The sequence below is a fragment of the Centropristis striata genome, chromosome 22 (genome assembly GCF_030273125.1).
Source record: "Centropristis striata isolate RG_2023a ecotype Rhode Island chromosome 22, C.striata_1.0, whole genome shotgun sequence".
Lineage (NCBI taxonomy): Eukaryota > Metazoa > Chordata > Actinopteri > Perciformes > Serranidae > Centropristis > Centropristis striata.
In genome coordinates this window covers 9,756,461-9,777,450 of record NC_081538.1, presented here as the reverse complement: position 1 = coordinate 9,777,450, position 20,990 = coordinate 9,756,461, and the positions used below count along the sequence as shown (strand labels likewise).

The 20,990-nt window shown below is 39.5% G+C and overlaps 1 protein-coding gene across 2 annotated transcripts; it reads right to left on the bottom strand.

Moving 5' to 3' along the window:
- Window positions 1-2,820: 2,820 nt before the first annotated feature.
- On the bottom strand, window positions 2,821-20,712 carry tmem168a (transmembrane protein 168a). Of its 2 annotated transcripts, none has more exons than XM_059326216.1 (6): window positions 20,614-20,712; window positions 17,644-18,597; window positions 16,595-16,870; window positions 12,773-12,915; window positions 8,177-8,454; window positions 2,821-3,571 (listed from the first exon to the last, which is right to left on the bottom strand). In XM_059326216.1, the coding sequence occupies exons 1-6, from the start codon at window positions 20,665-20,667 to the stop codon at window positions 3,021-3,023; spliced, it is 2,256 nt and encodes a 751-aa protein (XP_059182199.1). In that variant the 5' UTR covers window positions 20,668-20,712; the 3' UTR covers window positions 2,821-3,020. The 2 variants fall into 2 exon arrangements, with proteins under 2 accessions (XP_059182199.1, XP_059182200.1); XM_059326217.1 differs by having other exon boundaries at window positions 20,596-20,666.
- Window positions 20,713-20,990: the final 278 nt, after the last annotated feature.

Sequence of the window (20,990 nt, the reverse complement as noted above, 5' to 3'; positions counted from 1 at the left end):
CTGTAGAGAAACAAGGAAAAAAAAGAAAGGCAGTGGAGAATTGGTGTGTGTGCGGTTGTATTGATGCATGTATCTGAGTTGATGTGTGTGTTTGAGTGTGTGAGTGTGTGAGTGCGTGTGTGCGGCGGGCTCTGACTCAGCACATCCTCATGGGCATCAGAGACGGCTGACTCTTTTATTACCTAATCCAGTTTAGGAGATGAATCCGGCCCGTAATCTAATATTCCAGCTATATACATGAATCCCTGACTTTGGCTAGAACCACAGCTTGCAAGCTATGCAGCAAAGAAAAGAACGCCCACACAACACGGCATTTATACTTTTTCAATAATCGCCACTGTGAATATTTATGTTATAGCTCATATACCTGCCTAATGGTTTGATATTTAAGCACAGTAAGTTTAGAAAGGTTGCTCTGGTTCATGCTGTTTTTCCCTTGTTACGTGTTATGGATGAAAGCCGATATGAAACATTGCTTTCGAATGTCAGCTTTCATTTTTCCAAAGTCTCCCCAAAACTTTGCTCTGTGCCTAATAGCACCCTTCAGGCATGAGACAGGCCACAGCCCTGCTTTGGGAGACCAGTGAAATACCCAGCAGCGCCTCGGACACATGTCCAGCCAGGCACCGGGACTAACTGAGGTGAAAGCTCAGTGAACAAATCCCTCAGAGATACTGTGTCATGTATCGTTTCATTTTCCCTTCGCACTCTTTTTCGTTTTTCTTCAGCTCACAATCCTAATATTTACCATTCCATGCTAGTGTTTCCACAGAGCAGAGTCTGTATTTGTTCAGTGTCTGTAAAGCTGCCCATGTGAAACAAGCCTGGCTGATTGTCTACCACCATATCTCGCTTTCTCCTTTTTTATTTCTGATTATTTTTGTCCTCTTCTATTTCCATGTAATCAAACCTGCATGCATTTTTAATTCCTCCCCTCATTTCTCTTACAACGACATCACAGAGCAATGTTTGATCTGTTTATTATCCAAATTCAATATTGACATTATCTGGCATAACTCATCGTGTGGCACATGTGGGAAGATCCACTTGACCTCTTGGAAACATCACAGTGAAACAAACTTTAAGGCAGCAATCCACTCCGGAGTTTATGGTTGTGTGGGAGAGAGCTCCAACACAGCAAATAAAGTGAGAAATAAAAGATGGTCAATATGAGTTGTTAAGGTCAGTGCACCAATAAAAAGCATTGGGAGCTTCTTGATTTGTCGTTTTGCATGACAAGTCACTTTTTTACAGCATAGCAAGGGCAACAGCTAGAAAACTTGAATGTGCTGTTTGTACAGAGCAAATTACTCCTTCAGCTTCTTTTAATCTGTGTAAAAACAAAACAAAACAGGATGAGGCACAATACAGGACTGTCTCACAGCTGAAGCATCCATCTCAGGTCAATTCAGGAATAAATGCCTAATAAATGACAGCTAGTGGAAGCTTGGCCTTCTAGTTTAACTGAGTTCAGCCCTACAACAGTCATTTTTTAAAGGCTTTCGGAAGACACCGAGCCCCTCCCTGCTCACACACTTTAAGTTCTCTGATGTAAATAAGAGGCGAGGCAAGGTTATATACATACATACATACATTTACATGTAAAAAAATTAGGCATCCACATCAAAGTTGACCCCACATCCACCTTCATGGCACTTTAAGGCACTATAATATTGGGAAAAAAACATGTTGTAACAAAAAGGATCCAAAAAACCTATCCAAAGAAATATTTATGCAGTAATGGCACAATAGTATCCACAAACATAATATTACCCTCCCAAAATGTATTAAACATACAAAAACACAACTTTTCATCCCATCATATATTAAGAAACCATAGTCATGTATTTAATATGGTTTTATCTAAGGTTGTCACAATCAGAACCAGAATTCTAAACTTCCATACAATACTAGTCAGGGTTCATACAGACTTAACTTCAAGCACTTTTAAAGTACAGTACCTTCACCAAAAGTTTCAGGTTCTCAAGGCCTTTATCGTCACATCTAAATGGGCAATGCAAATGCAAAAACAGCAGAAGGTCACACATTCATGACACCGTGGAGTGAAATGGAATAGAAAAAGACCTTTTAATTTCGACTTCTCATGTCAGTCTGTTGAGCTCCGGTCCGCAACAGGAGACAAAAAAATATGACGATGGGATGGTTTCTTTTTCCAGTGCTTGTGTGGCAGAAAAGCCAGATTTTGTTAGAAATCAAGCATTGCAAGTATTCAAATTCAAGCATATTCCTAACCTTAAAAAAATATAATGGTGGAAAATAATAATTTTATTAACTGTCAAGACTTTGTATGAACCCTGACGAGTATAAAAAACTACACTCGATACCTTGGCAAAATGGGAAAAAAAAGGCACCATAAGATGTTATTTTACATCATTTTCACTCCCTTATTTTGGGTTACATGTTACGATATTGACTCTGTTTTGCTATGAACAATTAAACAGAATGGAAAAATATATTTTGGATGTTTTGGTAAATGTTTCCGACAGAAGGCCAAATTTTACTCTTGGGGTAAAAGCTGTGTGCATGTTTGTGTATATACAGTCATGGAAAAAAATTATTAGACCACCCTTGTTTTCTTCAATTTCTTCTTCATTTTAATGCCTGGTACAATTAAAGGTTTGTTTGGACAAATAAATACATAATAATGACAACAACAATAGCTGATAAGAGTTTAATTTAAGAGCTGATATCTAGACATTTTCCATGGTTTTCTTGATAATAACCAAAACCATTATCAATAAAACCACGGAAAATGTCTAGATATCAGCTTTTAAATTAAATTCAAAGGAGCTTTTTCTGTTGTTATCATTAAATGTATCCAAACAAATGTACCTTTAGTTGTACCAGGCATTAAAATGAACAAGAAATTGAAGAAAACAAGGGTGGTCTAATCATTTTTTCTATTACTGTAGTATTATTTTTCCTTTCTATTAACACCTTGTTCCCCGTTAAATAACAAACCACCAGCGTCAAAATGTACACGTCGACTTCCTCTTTACTTAAGAGTGCACCAGTTTGATGCCCTGCCCAGTGTCCAGTATAGCTGGTGGGAACCAAGCTAGTTTACACCTCCTGAAGCAGCGCAGGAACACGCTGCATAACCAAAACAGGTTGAGGCCACAGCACCAGTTAGAGAGGTGCACCATGGGATATGTAGCCTTAGGAAAGTGGGTCTTCCAGTGCTTGGCCACGTCACTTCCGGTGGGCAGGTGAAGCGTGTAGTCGCTCCAGCGTTTCGACACGCCATATGCAGCCATTACAGTTCTTCCCCTGTCCGACCACTGGGTGTCGCTGTCTGGGTTGCAGTTGAACTCCACCCATTCGGAGGTGAAATCCCCGAGGAGGGGGATGTCTCCAACCTCTGGGTCCACCCTGGTGACGGACAGCTCAGCCCCCTGCACGGCTATGAAGACGCCCTCCACCCTGCGGATCTCCTTCACCCAGGGGAGGGAGTTCTCAGTGTCCAAGACGAGGATGAGACGGGAGCAGTGGTCCACGTTCTTCTCCTTCCACAACTCCAGTAACTGCGCCAGGTGGAAGCTCTCACCTCCTGCAGGGGAGGAGGTCAGACAGTGAGATGGAGTGAGTCACAGAAACAGGAATAGAGTGAGGAAATATAGCATGCGAACAGAGGGGACAAGGAATAGAGGGCATGATGAATCACTGTTCAAACACTTCTTTACGTCTTTATGTTGTTCATATTAAAGGTCTTTTTTAACTACATGTCTCTGTGGCATGTGTCAGGGTTCAAACGGCAACATCCAGGCCTGAAAAGTGAAGGCAATGCAGAACTACCTGCATTCTTTCTACTGGCCAGCAGGGGGCGACTGCACTGGATGCAAAAAGAAGTTTGATTGAAAACTTGTTGTTTACTGAAACTACTTCAACTACTACAAAACATTTGAGAGGGGTCTGGCTGCAGACCTCCAGTGTGAGGCTGCTTCCGGTGCAGGCTCCACTCTCAGGCTGCCTCCAGTGTCAGGACTGGAAATAACAATTTTTTTGTCGTCTCTTAAATACAGAAGCCAAGAACGGGAATGTATTTCTATTTTTTATGCACCGTTATCTCTTGATATCGACTTATTATTTTGTTATCTCGACATAACAAAGTTATTGTGTTGTTTTTGTGGCTTAATTAGCCTGTTCTGAGGGAAGTCCCTGGCGCACGATACAAAGGGAAGCAAAATGCAGCAAATATTGAGCAAAATGCAGCATAAACAAAGTCTTTCTCGATACATGATATTCATTTTGTAAATTAAAGTCAATTTAGCATTAAACAAAACAGGTTATGTACAGTACCTGGCCCTGCTCAGCTGACAACCTTTGAACTTCCCCAACTCCAATAACAGTTCACAACAGTCAAAATGTCAAAGTCAGTCCACAAACTGATAAGAGATGTCACAGTAGCTACATTCACTTCTTTAACATATTCTATCGTCAGGTTAATTTGTATTTTTCTGCTTTAACATAGCTAAAACTCCTCTGCAAACTCACTTTTACAGTGATGGTTATAAAGCCTCTTCAGGTTCAGTGTTGTGTTCAAGGACATTTCAACAGAACACACGGCTGTTGATGGACACGGTGGCTTTGCAGGGATCAAAACTGTCAGCTTTCACTTACCAGACTGTCTGTCCGTCTCACCGCTGTCATCACAACCACACAAATTGCACAAAGATGCTGTTTTCCAGATGGCACATCCAAAGAACAGAGACCAGAGGCGTGGTACCTCGGCCAACAGATGTACCAAATTATTTCTGGTACCTCAAAATCATCATTTACTGTAGGAAAGTGCAAGGTAAGTAAACAGAGCTGGGGAGAAAAATGACTCCCACTGTTGGCCGCAGAGCAACTCCACTAAGGACTGATTTATATTTGGATATGAAATTTGGCTCCTTTCACAAAAATCAACAAGCTTATTTAGAGACACTGCTGTTGCATTACTAAAGCAATTTGCAGGCACGTATCCACTGAGATAAACAGAGTGAAGGCAAACTCCTTCTCCAATGGTTCCCTGTATAATTTAAGACTGGACGACTCTGCTACACAAAGTCTTCGTAATTGTAGTGGAAATATGACTTGACTATGACTTACAAAATGTGTACAATTATCCACTGAACACCAGCTGAAAACGTCCCTTCAGGATGGTGACACGGAGAAGTGATTATCTTTTCAATGGGGATTTTTTTTTCTTGTTTGCAGCGGCACGCAGAGATAATGTGTCAAGTAATCTCTGAACAGAGACGCTGGAGCTGACACGGTGTTAACCTGCTGTGATTCTCATTTCTGTTGAGGGAAGGCTCGTGTCACATACGGCCGTCTGAAACTTTCACAGAATCTTCTCTACTGGAACCAAAACTTCTGCTCCGAGTCCTTCACAGCAATTTTAACTCTTTTGGCTTACTCGTCTGATCTGTGCAAATCGGGACTCTGATTGACAGAGAGGAGGGGAAATGAAAAGAATGGAAATCAGACTGTAATGCAAATTCAGTTTGCAGGGAGAATACAAGATCTACCTAATGCAATCTGACAGGAGCTCTGCAGTAAATACAGCTTTCGTGTTCGATTTTTTTTGTTGTATTCAACTCAGAGTCAGGTCTTCGGTAATTACTGGCTGTTAATTTGTGATAACTATGAGCCAACTTTGAAGAGATAGAACTGATATCCAACTCGCTGCTCATAGTGATGATTGACAGTGGCAAATTTAATCTTTTTGATGTTTACAAAAATGGTTTTCACCTGGGGCAACTGAGTGACTCTCAGCATCCTGCAGGGAAGCTTTCATAGATAAACCTGCTGTGAAAAATGCAACAGCAAATGCCAAAATAAATTATTCTTGTTCTATGTAAAAGTTAAAGTAAGTGCTCATCTTCTTTAGTGAGTTAAGATTCTTAATAAACCATGATAATGCCATTTTCACTACAAGTATAAAGACTTAGTGTCGCAGTGTTGTCCAGTCTTAAATGAAAAAAAAAACAGGGATCCATGAGTGAACCTTCGTTCGGAATTCAGATTTATCAGAATTGTGGGCTTTTAAAGAATTAAAAACCTGTGTATAGAAGTGTATGAGAAAATGACCCTCCTTCTCACTTGAGCCATTACGTCACTGAACATTTCCTTAATGAGTTTATGGTCTCAATTGCTAGTTTCAAGCGTTTTCAACACAGCATGATTTTCCATTTAGAGTAAAATAGACAATAAAGCAGGGAATGCTTTGGTTTTGGATGGCAAAAATGTCCCGTCCAAAAAACCCCCACATTGCAACAGCCAAAGTGTCAAAACAGCAGTCCTCATTCGGTGATAAATGGTAAATGCGGTGCACTTATATATCGCTTTTATCCAAAGCGCTTTACACTACACACTATGCTCATTCACCCATTCACACACACATTCATACTGGTGGCCGAGGCTACCAGGGCACACTGGTGCCACCATTGGGAATTCATTCACACACCGATGAATGCAGCATCGGGAGCAATTTGGGGTTTAGTGTCTGATGATGTCACGGTACCTACGTTCATTTCTTTTTTTAAAGAATTCAAAACCAATACTGAATTGTCCCTCCTCCTCCTCCTATTTTATGTATGTAATACATAGTAGGAATGGGAATAATTATTCGATGATAGTCGTTAAGAATTTGGTCGATCACGAGGAAGTTTTAAACGATCTGTGTATTTTTTTATTTTAATTTGATCTCTGACTGGTATCAGTATCACTGAACTGAAACATGGCCGAGCGTTCAGTTCTGAGGCCGTACGCCAATAAGCCAATGAGCTGAGAATTAAGTTGGATAAATATTACTCACTCATAATTTGTATTAATTTGAGGAAACTAGCTTACTGGATCAAACCTTGCTAGCATGAATTACTGAGTTCAATTTGATCCAAAACTTATTTAAACACAAAACACATTTAAATATGAAGATTACTGTGAAAACTAACCTCATGCCTCTTCAGGGGCTAAAACATAAAACATTGAACTCCTTGACGTTATCTTAACTGTTTAATGTCATGGAGTTGGTTTAACGATCGGCAGAAGGTCTCTTTTCGTCCTTTCAAAATAAAAGAGTCCGTTATCAAAACAGGCTTTTGCACAGTACTATCCAATATCTTTTATTTTACCCATGTATGCATAGTGAATAATCGATTAATTGATTGTTAACGCTATAGATGTTTGAGTTGGGAGGTTTCTTCCAAACGCCCATCCCTAATACATAGCAAGACATGGTTTAAAATAAATATATTAATTTATGTTGGTGGGAAGAACTTTACATCTACGTCTTACATAACATGATGATGCTCATAGAAACACTACTGCTTTTGTCTACAGGGGCAACATCAAAATCAACAAAGAGAAAGTGAAAAAAGTTAAAAGCAATAAAGCAGTGTTTTTTAGGCAGCTGTTACTGTTTAATAATAAGCTGGCTTTTTTGTCAGATCACCATCATGTTCCAAGTGTCTTCATTTGATTTGAATTGATTTAATGCTATTTAACACTGTTCATTATGCAAAAGTGGACATGTTTTCATTAAAATGAGTCAGTGTTGGTTCAAATTTGCATTTTTAGTACTAGCACTTGGAATAACAGCAGGTTTATCATTATTTTAATTCAATGTCAACCTGTTAAATTGTTACTTTGAGCAAACTTTAGATTTCTCTACCCACTTGATAACTACTTTCACACACTCTCAATATCAACATTTAATATTCAGCTGTTGCACCTGAATCAATATGTGAATAAGCAGAATATTTAACTGTATAAATACCACCTTGGGTAAAAGTGTCCCTAGTTGGCAATCGCAGTAATAATAGGTAGAATGGTTTTTCAGTGGGGTTTGTTGTTGTATTTTATTTATAATAATCTGATATTGCTTGTTGCTGTATGCACTTTAATGTAAAGCAAATTGAGTTTACCTACAATTAAATATTCTATAGAAATAAAATTGCCTTGCCTGTGCTTGCATAGAATAATAAGCACATGGTGGTATTTGTAGTCAAATGAAGAATATCACTGAAATAAGCATAAAAAAGGCTGGTCTAATTTTCAAGATTGCATCCTGAATACATCCATAGAAATGAAATAAGCGAATTAGCGAGGGGATTTCACTGTGAACGCTGATCATTTTCTAAAAAGGTTAAATAATATGCAGGGTTCTTACCAGCCAGAGCCCAAGCCCCGGTGCCTTTATGCGTGTGCCCGCTGTAGAAGATCAGATAGGTGTCGTGACGAGGCCCGTCTGCTGTACGAAGCTCCAGAAAGTTGCGCAGCTTCGTGTGCAGGGCCTCCAGCGTGACACCACTGGTGGAGTAGTCACAACCAAACGTCTGGATCATGTGATGGGAGAAGAGGCGCTGCACGTTGTTCAGCATCCCCGTGGAGCGCAGGTTCAGCTGTTGGACCTGCTCAGGTGGTAGGAGAGTGGGCTGGCCGTCAGCGCTGGATGAAAAAAAGAAAAAAAGAGAGCATGTGATAAAAAACTTTAGAATTTTAGTCTTTTTTTATCTACTCTAGAAGAGACTCAAGTAAGGTGGCTTGTCAGAGGCAGAGAGACGGGGTGCAAGCAAACGAGAGATGAATGAGTGAGAAGTTGATAGTTTGACACACCGGGGAGAGGAGACAGAGCGTGGAGGATGAGAGGAGGAGTAGCAGCCGGTATCACCGGGGAGAGAGGAGACAGAGAGCAGAGGATGAGAGGAGATGGGGGAAAAGGAGATGGAAGGAGCAGGAGAGGTGGATCACTGCTGAAGGAAATGACATTAGCCTCAGGGATGTAAAGGAAGTCAAGAATGAAAGTAAAGTAAGAAAATGGCAACAGAAAAAAAGGAAAAAGGAGGGGGTATAGAGAGGAGAACTGAGCAGGGTGACAAGAAATGAGAATGAGGTTAAAGATAGTTGAGGGCAAACTGATTTTATAAAAGTGTGTGTGACTGATAATAACAAGTGGATGATAACACGCAAAGTTCAAGGCTAGCAGCCATTCGCTGCAGCCACACAGTTTTTTATAGACATCTGCATAACTGCCAGCACATTATGCTCCGTGCACACATTATCACCCTCGACCTCACCTTGAGAAGGACAGGTGAGAGTTTGTCTTTATAAATGTGCTGTTAACCCCTTTTATCTTAAGACGAGCAGGCTCAAGCTCATGTCAGGAAGCTGGTGAAATAATGCTGCAAAGTTAAGCAATTGTTTTTGCGAGGTGAAATTGCCTAAATCAGCGCCGATTGTATCAACTCAAGAGTGATTGCAACAACTGAAGGGTTGATAGTTGAGCATGGAAATGGACATCAGAAAGAAAAATATTAATGTTCTGAACCCTTATACAACTTAATAGGTTTAATTAATTAATAATTAAGGCTTTTTTTTTTTTTTTTTAGAGATTTTTGACCAGACCGCAGTGCTGAGCTGCATTTCAAATTAATCTTCAGATCCCCAGCTTTCAGATGATGTACAGGTGCATCTCAATAAATTAGAATATCATAGAAAAGTTTATTTATGTCAGTAATTCAATTAAAAAAGTGGAAAAAAACACATTATATAGATCCATTACACACAGAATGAAACATTTCATGCCTTAATTTATTTAATTTCTTCTAATTATAATTATGGCTTATGGCATTTAATGAAGACCTAAAATTCAGTGTCTCAAAAAAAAGTGATATTACAAAAGACCAATTTTAAAAAGAATGTTTAATATGGAAATGTTGGCCTCTGAAAAGTTTGTCCATCTATATGACTCAATACTTGGTTGGGGCTGTTTGACTTGAACTACTGGAAATGGACTTTCCATCATATTTTAATGTATTGAGATGCACCTGTACACCACTTCTATGTTTATTGTTGACCTGCTAACTCCCCCTAAAAATCCACTGCCCACAACCCCCAGTTCTTAATAAAATGGGGATGAATAATAGTTTTTCATGTTATCTTCTTTTGTATGCTTTTGGAGAAGTAAAGACAGCATAATGCCTGTTATTAAGATAAACTTAACTTGCTTAGAAAACGACATGCTGCAACCTTTGCATGGCTTGCTGAGCTCCCGGTTCACCTGAACCCCTCTAATCTTTTCAGATCTCATGGCACCCAGGGGAGAGAAGGCTCCTAGTTTGAGAATTCAGACCACATCTTCCCCTGCTACACTCTCTCTTTCATCCTTAAAAATCCTGTCCTTTTCTCCACAGCTTTCTCAGAGCTCCCCCCCTCCTCAGTCTGTCCCTTTTACCGCCCCCCCCCTCACTGTTTACAACCTCAGCCCTCTCCTTGTGTTTTCTCCCCGTCATCTCCCTGTTCTTACCCTGCACGCATCCCCTTCTCACCCCTATCTCTCTAATCTCCCTGTGGGGCTCTTGTCATTGTGAAAACATGATCTGCAGTCATCAAACATCCCATTATACACTGCTGCATTCTCATCATGCTCACAGTCCTCCCTATGGACCTTGCACATACGGCCTCGCATACAGAGCGTCTACAGCTCCAATAGGACATGGACCTGCATCCAAAAATCACCTGGAGAGTTAAACTCTCAGGCTGGCATCCCTTCTGAATGCTAACGCTAGCTATCAGCTATAAGGTTCAACATACAGAGCAGTCATGAACATGCATACCAGATAAATATCTCCAAAGACAGATATCAAGACCTCTGAGGGGCTCTGGAAGATGAAAACATAAATGTATAAGTGATGGTGAGCTCTCGCTGTTCAGAAGGAGGAGACGTGTCGGCATCATCAGAACTAAGTAGGCTATTTCAAAAACCGCTTGGCCAACTGAGGGCACGGGGAGAGGCAGCGGCAGCAGCAGCTAATGGCTAACTGCTCCAGCTGAACAACTTAGTATGCTGCGGAGGGAGCACTGGAATGATCCCTTAAGGGCCCAAACATTAGCGGCATGTTTATGCATAGTTATTGGCCTATTTATCCAGTTGGTTTTGTGTTAACCGAGGAGGGAGTTGGAATGAGTGATCATATTTACCAGCGCCTGTGATGCCAAGAAAGGCTTCAACGTGGGGCAAAGGCGGTCCAGGATGTTTATGTGTGTAAATGGGGTGTTTTGCTGCAGCATAATCTGTATGTGTTGTGATTAGCTGAGCTGCAACTAAAGTAGGGGTGAATAAACTTGTAACAAATATGACACATTCAGGTTAGTCTATTGACAGCAGTGCTGAAACGATGACAAAGTAAACTGATTAGCTGATAGATAAGAAATTATTTAGATAATCTATTAAACGGTGAAGTCATTTTTTGTAGCAAAACACCACGTTTTTTCTTGTTGCAGCTTCTTTTTAGTGAGGATTTGTCTTTCCTCTGTCTTATGTAATAGTAAACTGTCTATTTTTGGGGTTTTGGACTGTTGGTCAGACAGTCCAAAGGATAGCACCTTGGGCTTTATGAAATATGCAGTAAGCATTTTCCACTATTTTCTGACAATTTACAGACGAGAGAGAAAAGAGATTAATCGCAAAAATGATCAGCAGATTATTTGCCATTAAAAAATAATTGTTCGTTACAGCCATAATACGCAAAAAAAAGAATGAAATAAAAATGACAACAATATTGACAATTGATCATTTAAAGCATTTATCAAGCAGGAATGTCAGGCTTTTTTATTGGCTTTCCTCTGTTTATTTTTGTTTTTTTTGTTTTTGTTGGGAGAGAATTTGTGTTGTTGTTTTTTATTTTTTTCAGAAAGTAGAGAAAGTAAGGGTTGTTACTTAAAGATTCCTAGCTGGACTTAATTGGAATAATACCATCAAGCAACTCCTCAGCCAACAAACCAACTCTGCTTCTTTCTGTTTTATATTAATATAAATTCCAGGGTTCCTATATCTTTTCCAAAGTCAAATTAAAGCGCTTTTCAAGTATCTCAAGGTGCATTCTGAAGGTTTTACAGCAACTTACAGCTGTGGTAATTACATATGTGCATACAGTACATACAGTTTACTGAGGATTTCACTTGGTCATCACATTTAATTAGATGCTATTGTGCTATAAAAACTAAAATCATGTCTTGTGACAACCGAAAGGTGACCAAAAAAAAAAGGTGTCTCACATGTTTCAAATTGTGTCACGTTTTGCAGGTAGGTTTGGCATCCTATGTACATTTCAAGCATTTTCAAGCACTTTATTTAAAACCTAAATCTCCACAGGATTTCCAGCACCCTAAGGAACCCTGAAATGTAATATGTTTGCCTTTTTAATTTTTTTTTTTTTTTACTGTTTTTCAGACAATACAAACAATTTGAAGAACCTAAATATGAGAAATTGTTGTACGCACTTAAAAAAAATATATATGCAAGCTGGTTCAGACAGCCCATCTCAAGTGGCGTTACATTTAAATGCCATACTCCTCTCACTGCATTATTAGTACACACAACAATTTTTCTGCTAGCCTGCTGCTCCACTACTCACTTGAAATCTATGCTGATGGTTGCAGCTACTGTAAATTCTAGTTTAACCCATTGAGGCCTAAAACGCCTGTAAAAACTGCCTGTAAAACCTCTGGGCGATTTTAAAATAAGCCCCTAAAACCTGAAGTTTTTCTGGAAATTCAACAGAAGTGTCAACGCTTCTACTAAATAATAGATTTTTCAGCCTCTGTAGCAGAAAGAAATGAAATTCAAAAAGTATTTGAGAGCTTATACAAATACTACAAAACGACGTATCAGCTTTCCAGGCTTCAATGGGTTAAGCCTGTGGGAGTTTGTCTTTGTAAGTTAGTATTCATCTCTATATTCCTGTATCTCCTGTCTGTTCAGTACCTGCAGTACGCAGTAGGGATGACCAGGGCGTAGCCGACACAAGTTCCCCCCAGGCAGCTGCCCAGCTCGTGGAACAAGCCGTGGGTGAGAGACTCCAGAGGCAGCACCACCAGCAGAGCGCTGAGAAAGAGGCCGTTGGAGGGCTGCAAAAAGCGAAAGAATCAGAGTCACTTTCATTCATCACTTACAGCTTGTACTGAAGCAATCAGACCTAGCTAATTGGTGGTGACACTTTGCAAGACAGTTATACAATACGGGACTGACACAGTGTTATTATGGCAGGACAAAACATGACAGGACAGAACTAAATGGAGACAAAATGTAGTGTATGACAGCAGACTAAACATACATCACAAGGATCCATTCAAAACAGAATAATTACTGCAGGGTATGAGCCTGCACTTTCTGGGCCGCCCCGAGTCTGTAGAATAAAATTATAATTCTATCATCTTGTCATCCACTTGAAGTTCCTTTTCTCTAGATTTTAATGCTTGACAGGCAAATACCCACTAAAAAAATCTTGCATATACACCTATATACACATGCATATAATACATAGTGTCATATATTGACGTGAAGCAGATCTTGTGCTGCAAAGCACAGTCAGGCTTTAAGTCCAATGCAATCAATTTCTTGAGTCACTTTGATGATATGCAATGCAATTTAGCATCCTCAAAAAGGTGACTCTGATTTTATATCATGGAGATATGTCTGAGATTGCAAATCAATACCCGCATGGTTAAGTGGAACCTTAGTTGAGTTTGCAGAATATACTGAACTGCCAATGCCTGAGGTGAAAAATGTGTTACACTCATTCATTAAACTTTTATGAAATTGCATACCTCTTAAATGTATAATACTACATTCTACAGCACCTGGGTCTAGTATTGTGAGCATAAAAGCACAATAAAAACAATGAAGCAGGACTTTACAATATAATGCAATCCAGTAGTGTTTCTCATAGATTGAGAACTGGTTTACAGCAGTTGACCCCGAGCTATGGGAGGATGCTCATGAGCAGCTCTGCACTTAACAGCATTGCATTCAGACTTATTTCTGATTAAAAAAGAAAGAAAGGAAGGAAAATATATTACATACAATATCAATAAAAAAATCTTTGAATTGGCAATTTATTTGTGAAGGTATTCCATAGAAATCCAATGCAACTCAAACTATGTCCTTCAACATTTGCAAAGGGTGGAATAAACACATTTCTGGGTATTGCTAGTGTCTATTATGTATTGAAAGAGCATTAGATTGAACTAATGTACCTGTTATTTTGTGTTTGTGTGTATGGGAGTCCTGTGGATTTAATTGGTTGATCATATCATTGAGTATTTCAAGCTATAAACATGAAAAACCAGACACAACAAGAGCTTAACACTAACTTTCTCATATGCAAGTATTGCAGACAGCTCCCACTTCTCAGGCAAATTTGCAACTGACATCAACAATGTGCAAATCTCAAATTAGGAGTCAGGCCCATGAGGCTCTTACAAGGTAAACGTCTAATAAGGCTAAATAAGTTATTGCTGCTCTTTATGCAAGTAGATAGGGATATTAAAGTGCTAATTAAATTGGTTCCGCATGAGAGCAGAAGTGTCTCCGCTTGGGGAGCAACTACTAACTACACACTGCCACCAGCATCTCTGCAGAGTTTATAACATAGGTGTATGATATGTTTATAGAGGCTTTCATGAAACTCAAAGTGCTTTAACTGAAGAAAAGGAGCAGGACCTTTGCCATTATCTATGAGGATTTCTATGAAAGTATTAAGATGCTGACATGCTGAATGCACCCATGAGGTTTCTCAGCAATGTGACTATTAGATCTGGACCAACTTTTTTTTTTTTTTTCTTTACATTCAAAACCTTTATTGGGTTTTTTGGGTGAACCTTCAAAAGTAAAAAAAACAACAACAAAAACAAAACAGAACTCTTGAATCATGAATAATGTAATTTATTGGATGTATTTGTGGTGGTCCCTTTTTTGCTCTTTATAATGGTAAAAATCATATTTCATTGTAGAGCTGCACGCACTGCATTGAAAAATCAGCCCCGCCTTGTCCCACTCTATGTACAGGTGCATCTCGATAGATTAGAATATCGTAGAAAAGTTTATTTATGTCAGTAATTCAATTCAAAAAGTGGAAATAACACATTATATAGATCCATTACACACAGAATGAAACATTTCATGTCTTCATTTATTTAATTTCTTCTAATTATAATGATTATGGCTTACATTTAAGGAAGACCTAAAATTCAGTGTCTCAAAAAATGTGAATATTACAAAAGACAAATTTTAAAAGTATGTTTAATATGGAAATGTTGGCCTCTGAAAAGTATTTCCACCTATAGGACTTAATACTTGACTTGAACTACTGGAAATGGACTTTTCCATCATATTCTAATGTGTTGAGCTTCACCTGTATATCAGACCACAAATGAGACAAGAAAAAAGCATTGCATGATGTTAAAGTATTAAAATGTCAGGTTATGAAGCCCTAATCATTATATATCACATCACATCACAACCACTCCCAGTCACCACAGGGGTACCCCAAGGCTCTGTCCTGGGCCCCCTCCTACCTACATCCCTCATCTACCTACTACCCCTTGGTTACATTTTCCGGAAACATCACATCAACTTCCACTGCTACGCGGATGACACCCAGCTCCACATTTCCACTGAACCTGAGTCCACCTGCCCTCCCTCCTTCCTCACTCACTGCCTCCTCGAAATACAGTCCTGGTTTTTATTCAACTTCCTGAAATTGAACAGTAACAAAACAGAAATTTACTCATTGGCACAAAAACCACCCTATCAAAATCTCCCAGTTTCATAATATCCATAGACAATTCCAACATCTCTCCATCCCCCCAGGTAAAGAGTCTGGGTGTCATCCTCGACAGCACACTCTCATACACCTCACACATCAGCCACATAACCCGCTCAGCCTACCTCCATCTCCGTAACATCAACCGCCCCCGCCCCTCTCTTACAACCCACACAGCTGCCATCCTGGTCCACAGTCTCGTCACTTCCCGACTTGACTACTGCAACTCCCTCCTGTTTGGACTTCCGCAAAAAACTCTTCACAAACTACAACTGGTACAGAACTCAGCAGCCCGCATCATCACAAGGACCCCATCCAGTCACCACATCACACCAATCCTCCAGCAGCTCCACTGGCTCCCAATCACACACCGCATCCAAGACAAGACCCTACTGCTCACCTTCAAGGCCATTCACAACCTCGCCCCTCCATACCTTTCTGACCTCCTCCACACTGCCACACCCGCCCGCCCACTCAGATCATCTTCCTCCACCCACCTCTCCGTCCCCCCTGCCTGCCTGGTTACCATGGGGAGCAGAGCTTTCAGTCGCTCTGCTCCCTTGGTCTGGAATTCCCTTCCCCCTTCCCTTCGCAACATTACATCTCTCAATCAGTTCAAATCACAACTCAAGACTTACCTGTTCAGACTCGCTCACTCCATCTGATCCTCCGCACCGACCCCCCTCCTTTATTGTAATGTATTTGTAAATGTTTTCTATGATATTTGAATATATCCGATTGTATTTTGTTAAATGTATTTCTATTCTTATTTTCAGCTTTATTTAACAAATTGTATGATGTTCTGCTTTGTTTTATCCATGCTGTAAGGCGACCTTGAGTGCCTTGAAAGGCGCCCTATCAAATAAAATGCATTATTATTATTATTATTATTATTATATGACTATAATGAGGTTTGTATATAAAAAAAAGAACAACAAGACAGTTCATTAAATATTTAAGCAGTAATGTCTTGTGTCTCCTACCTGCCAGGACACAGCTCCCAGTATAACTGTTGACACCATACTGAAGAACACCAGCCGTTCTGAGATGAGGCAGAAGTGTCGGATGCCCCTGGAGGCCATGACCTGGTCCAGACTCCGGCTGCTGGATCGCTGGGCCCGCCAGGCCTTCTGACACTCGTTCACCTTGGTGTGGAAGCCCCATATTGTCATCAGCAGAATTATGTGGCAGATGGACCAGAAAAGGCCAAACAGGCAGAAGCCTGGGATCACCAGGTACCAGAGCTCCAAGTGACCAAGCTATGCACACAAGACAAAAGTTTCATTAAAAACAGCCTCAAAACATTTAACTTACAGAAATAAAAAAACACTGTATTATCAATCAAAAATACTGTTTCACAAGGGCTACAATTTTAACCAATGGCTGAGTGTGACAGCCACTAGGCCTGTCATGATAACACATTTTTTACGACAATATATTTCCCCAGAATCTATCACGATAAACGATAGTATTGATGTATCAATGTTTTAGGTTTAAAGCTAAATTAGAGCATAATAAGTACATCCTTTTCCACAACAATCAAGTTTTAAATCTCGAGAATATTAAACATTGGAATTGAAATGTGGAGAAGAAATCCTAAAATGTCCTACATAAAATAAAACATAAATAAATAAACAACAACCAAAACAAATAAAATAGACTTTCAGGCTCTGTTAACAAAACATTTCAATGAAATAATCATTATGTATTATATTATTTTATTATTAAAATAACATATAAACAGCTCGAATGGCTGCTTGGGAAATATAGTTGTTTTTTTTCTGGCAATTCTTACTGCCTGTCAAACATTTACAGCTTTACTTTAAACAAAACACAGAAAAGCACCAAAAGTCACGCATGTAAAAGACAATATATTGAGTCCAGAAAAAAACTATTGTGTCCACTTTGATATATCGAACGATAAGTCGATATAGTAATTATCGTGACAGGCCGAGCAGTCACACAGAAGCCCAAAAAAACTCACATGATAGAAATGTCAATTTTCAAACAAGACATTTTTTGCTGAATGTACCTTTAAGGCAGCCAGGACAAAGAAGGCCAGCTCAATCAGACTGAGAGGCAGCAGGGACAGCCGCCTCCACACCCTCCCCAAGGAGAGCACCGGGATCCAGCGCTCGCTGGGCCCCAGCCCACTGAAGTACACATCCAACACCGGCTCGCACAGCAGCCGGCCCAGGTAGCAGCCTAAAGCAAAAGGGTTGGCTGTGATGCCTAAGGCCTGGAAAAACACCAGCGAAGTAACCAAGGCAAAACTGACCAGGTTGGGCAAGGCCAAGAGGGATTTCATCCTCAGGTCCACAATGAGAGAACCCAGAGCCACCACCAAGCCTATTATGGCCACTGACTTGTGGAGAAGCATGGTCGTGCTGGCGATGCCAAACCCCAGGAGCTCCAGCAGCTCAGCTGATGTTAGTAAGGTGGGTTTGTAACGGATGGAGCTGCATATTCGCTCAGTTAAAGCCCACACTGTTTTCATGATGACACTGGCCAAGAGGAGATAGTTAGCGACCAGCTCCTTGACGTTTGAATCCAAGGCGGGGCTGTTGAGGAAGCACAGAAGGCCAAGCAAAAAGCCAAACCACAAGTGAAACAAGCTGAGGCTGGCTTTCTCCATAGCAAAGTAGTAATGAAGGATGCTGGCTATGCCCAGGACAAAGAGGCCCAGGATGAAGATGACCAGGATCATCGGTTCACTCGTCACCTCCCAGCGTACGTACATGCCCAGGCATACGGCCACCAGGAGGTTGACGCTGGACAGGTATCCCAGGCAGCGCACTGATGTAAACACGTCCACCTCCTTGGGTCCATTGACCGTCAGCTCCTCTTCCTCTTCGTCCTGAGCCATGGCTGATGTAAAGAAACCTAAACTATATACAGTCAATTTCTTCCAGTCACCTCCTCTAGACTTGCACAGGTTTGCTGAAGGAGAACTATGCCTCTTGGTGACATTCTCCAAAGTCAGCCCCTGTCAACAAAAAATCAGTGTAACTCAAGTTGTTGAATTGTTAGGCTCACCAAACTAATACATGTTACACCTCTTAGTTACTTAATCTTATAAAGCCAAATGTAACTTATTTGATACACAAGTTTTGAAACCTATACATTAGTGTGATATTTTTTTTCCTGAAAACCCCCCAGATATATACAATCAGATACACGCAGTACACGGATCCACTAAGTAAAGGTTTAACTGACTTAATTGGGGATATTTAGAGAAAAATTTAGATATCTCTAAAACAATTCAAAGAAGTAAAACTTTTTTTGGCAAAAAATTGAGCATTGAAGATGTGTTGAAGATAAACAAACTGAGCAACAAATTGCACAAAAATACCAAATGTAGTAAAAATGATCCACTGGTGGACCGGTCATTGCTGCATGAAAACTTCATATCTGCAGATGTATGATGTTGTGTTATATGGATGTTATATTTTTTTAATTTGTCAGCAGTTCAATAAACACTCCACTTTAAATAAAAAATAGAATTTTTCCTCATGTTTTAGCCCCGAAGAGGCATATGGTTAGTTTTCACAGTAATCTTCATATTTAAATGTGTTTTGTGTTTAAATAAGTTTTGATAAAATTTAACTCAGTAATTCATGCTAGCAAGGTTTGATACAGTAAGCTAGTTCTGCTCAAATTAATACTCTTGTATTTCTGTATGTTTGATAGTTGTAGTTGGAACTTTCAGTTTGCAAACTGTAGCTTTATCCAACTTAATTCTCAGCTCCTTGGCTGATTGACGTACGGCCGCAGAACTGAGTGCTCAGCGTGTTTCAGTTCAGTGATACTGATACCAGCCAGAGATGATATTAAAACGATATTAACGACCATTAATCGATCATCGATTAAATATTCCCACCCCTACATGTTACACCTCTTAGTTACTTAAAGTATATTCAGACGAATTTGTATACCCATTACATTAAAACAGCCATTAGGCAACGCTATTGTGAGCTGTATTCTTGCTCTATAATCACTTTTATAGTAATTTACAAATCCCTGATCTTATATCATTACACTGTTAAAATAATCGCCTAAGTCATTTTTTTTCAGTATTGTTTTTTTTGCCTAAATCATCTAATGACACCGGCCTCCTATGGTAAAATCGCCTACATCCTCAGTTGATCAGATCATGTGATTTTACCCCTTTAAGATAATGGCCTATGTCAAGTGTGTGACTTAAGTGGATTTATTATGCCTAGGTCAAAATAAAATGTGACTCAGGCAATTTTTTGAACATGCCTTTGTAACTTAAGCAATATATGGTAACACTTTATTTTGAAGGTGTCTACATAAGAGTGACATGAGTGTGTCATAAAGTAACATTAATGCTCATGATACTTGTGTGACTCTTATGTAAACACCTTCAAAATAAAGTGTTACCATATCTTGCTTAAGTTACAAAGGCATGTTAAAAAAAGTCATTTATTTCTCTTAAGTTACATAATTTACAGTGTTATTACTATGCCAACAGCCATCCTTTGTTATAGCCTTTTTGAGTGAAATGATCAATAAATGTCATATGTTACACTTTTGGAGTTTTTTGTGTTTCCTGCAAAACTTGAAAAAATGAGTTAGGCGATTATTTTAACAGGGTGACGATATAAAGGCTTAATAGAAGCACACACTGGCTAAGAACATGCTATAGTATGATTTGTTAGATATAATCATGATAACAGAAGCTTACACACAGTGAAATGAGGCAGAACTTTAAAGATAAACGTATTAAATTGCTTAGCAAAGTATAAATCGGTGCCGGCCTGCTGTCAGTTAGTGACGATGTGGCACTGCAGCTATAACTAACTGCTAACTTATAGCCTCCCTGAGACTCCTCGTCCTCGGTTAACAAAACTCTCTGTTTCAACTTTAGTCAGTCTCTTTAACTGTCGGAAGAACAAGAAGCAACCTTCGCATAACAGTCTCCGTTAGTCCTGTGTGAGTTAATAGCAGGTAAAGTCTTTACCGTCAAATTGTTGCTTACATGTTGTTTGTTTGGATGACAGCAGCTGGGCTTCCGGATTCCACCGTACGGCATCTCGCAGGTGTCAAAACAGTCAAGACTTCGCTTTTTAGGCAAACAAAAAAAAAATCAATATTTTTTTTATACTATTAGACATATAAGAGTTAATGGGGACTGTACGTGAACAAAATGAATAACGACATTAAGGCAACAATATTCATATATATTGCACATTATTGTGATCCTTTTCGTGTTAAGTCACATGGGAGGTTGGTACTGCAGCTGACATATTCTGCTAGATTTGAGTATTTATAGCAAATAAATTGCTTTGTATGTTTAAATCTGTATTTTTTAGAGCTTTGGTAAAATATGTATAATTTAAAAATCTAATTATTAAT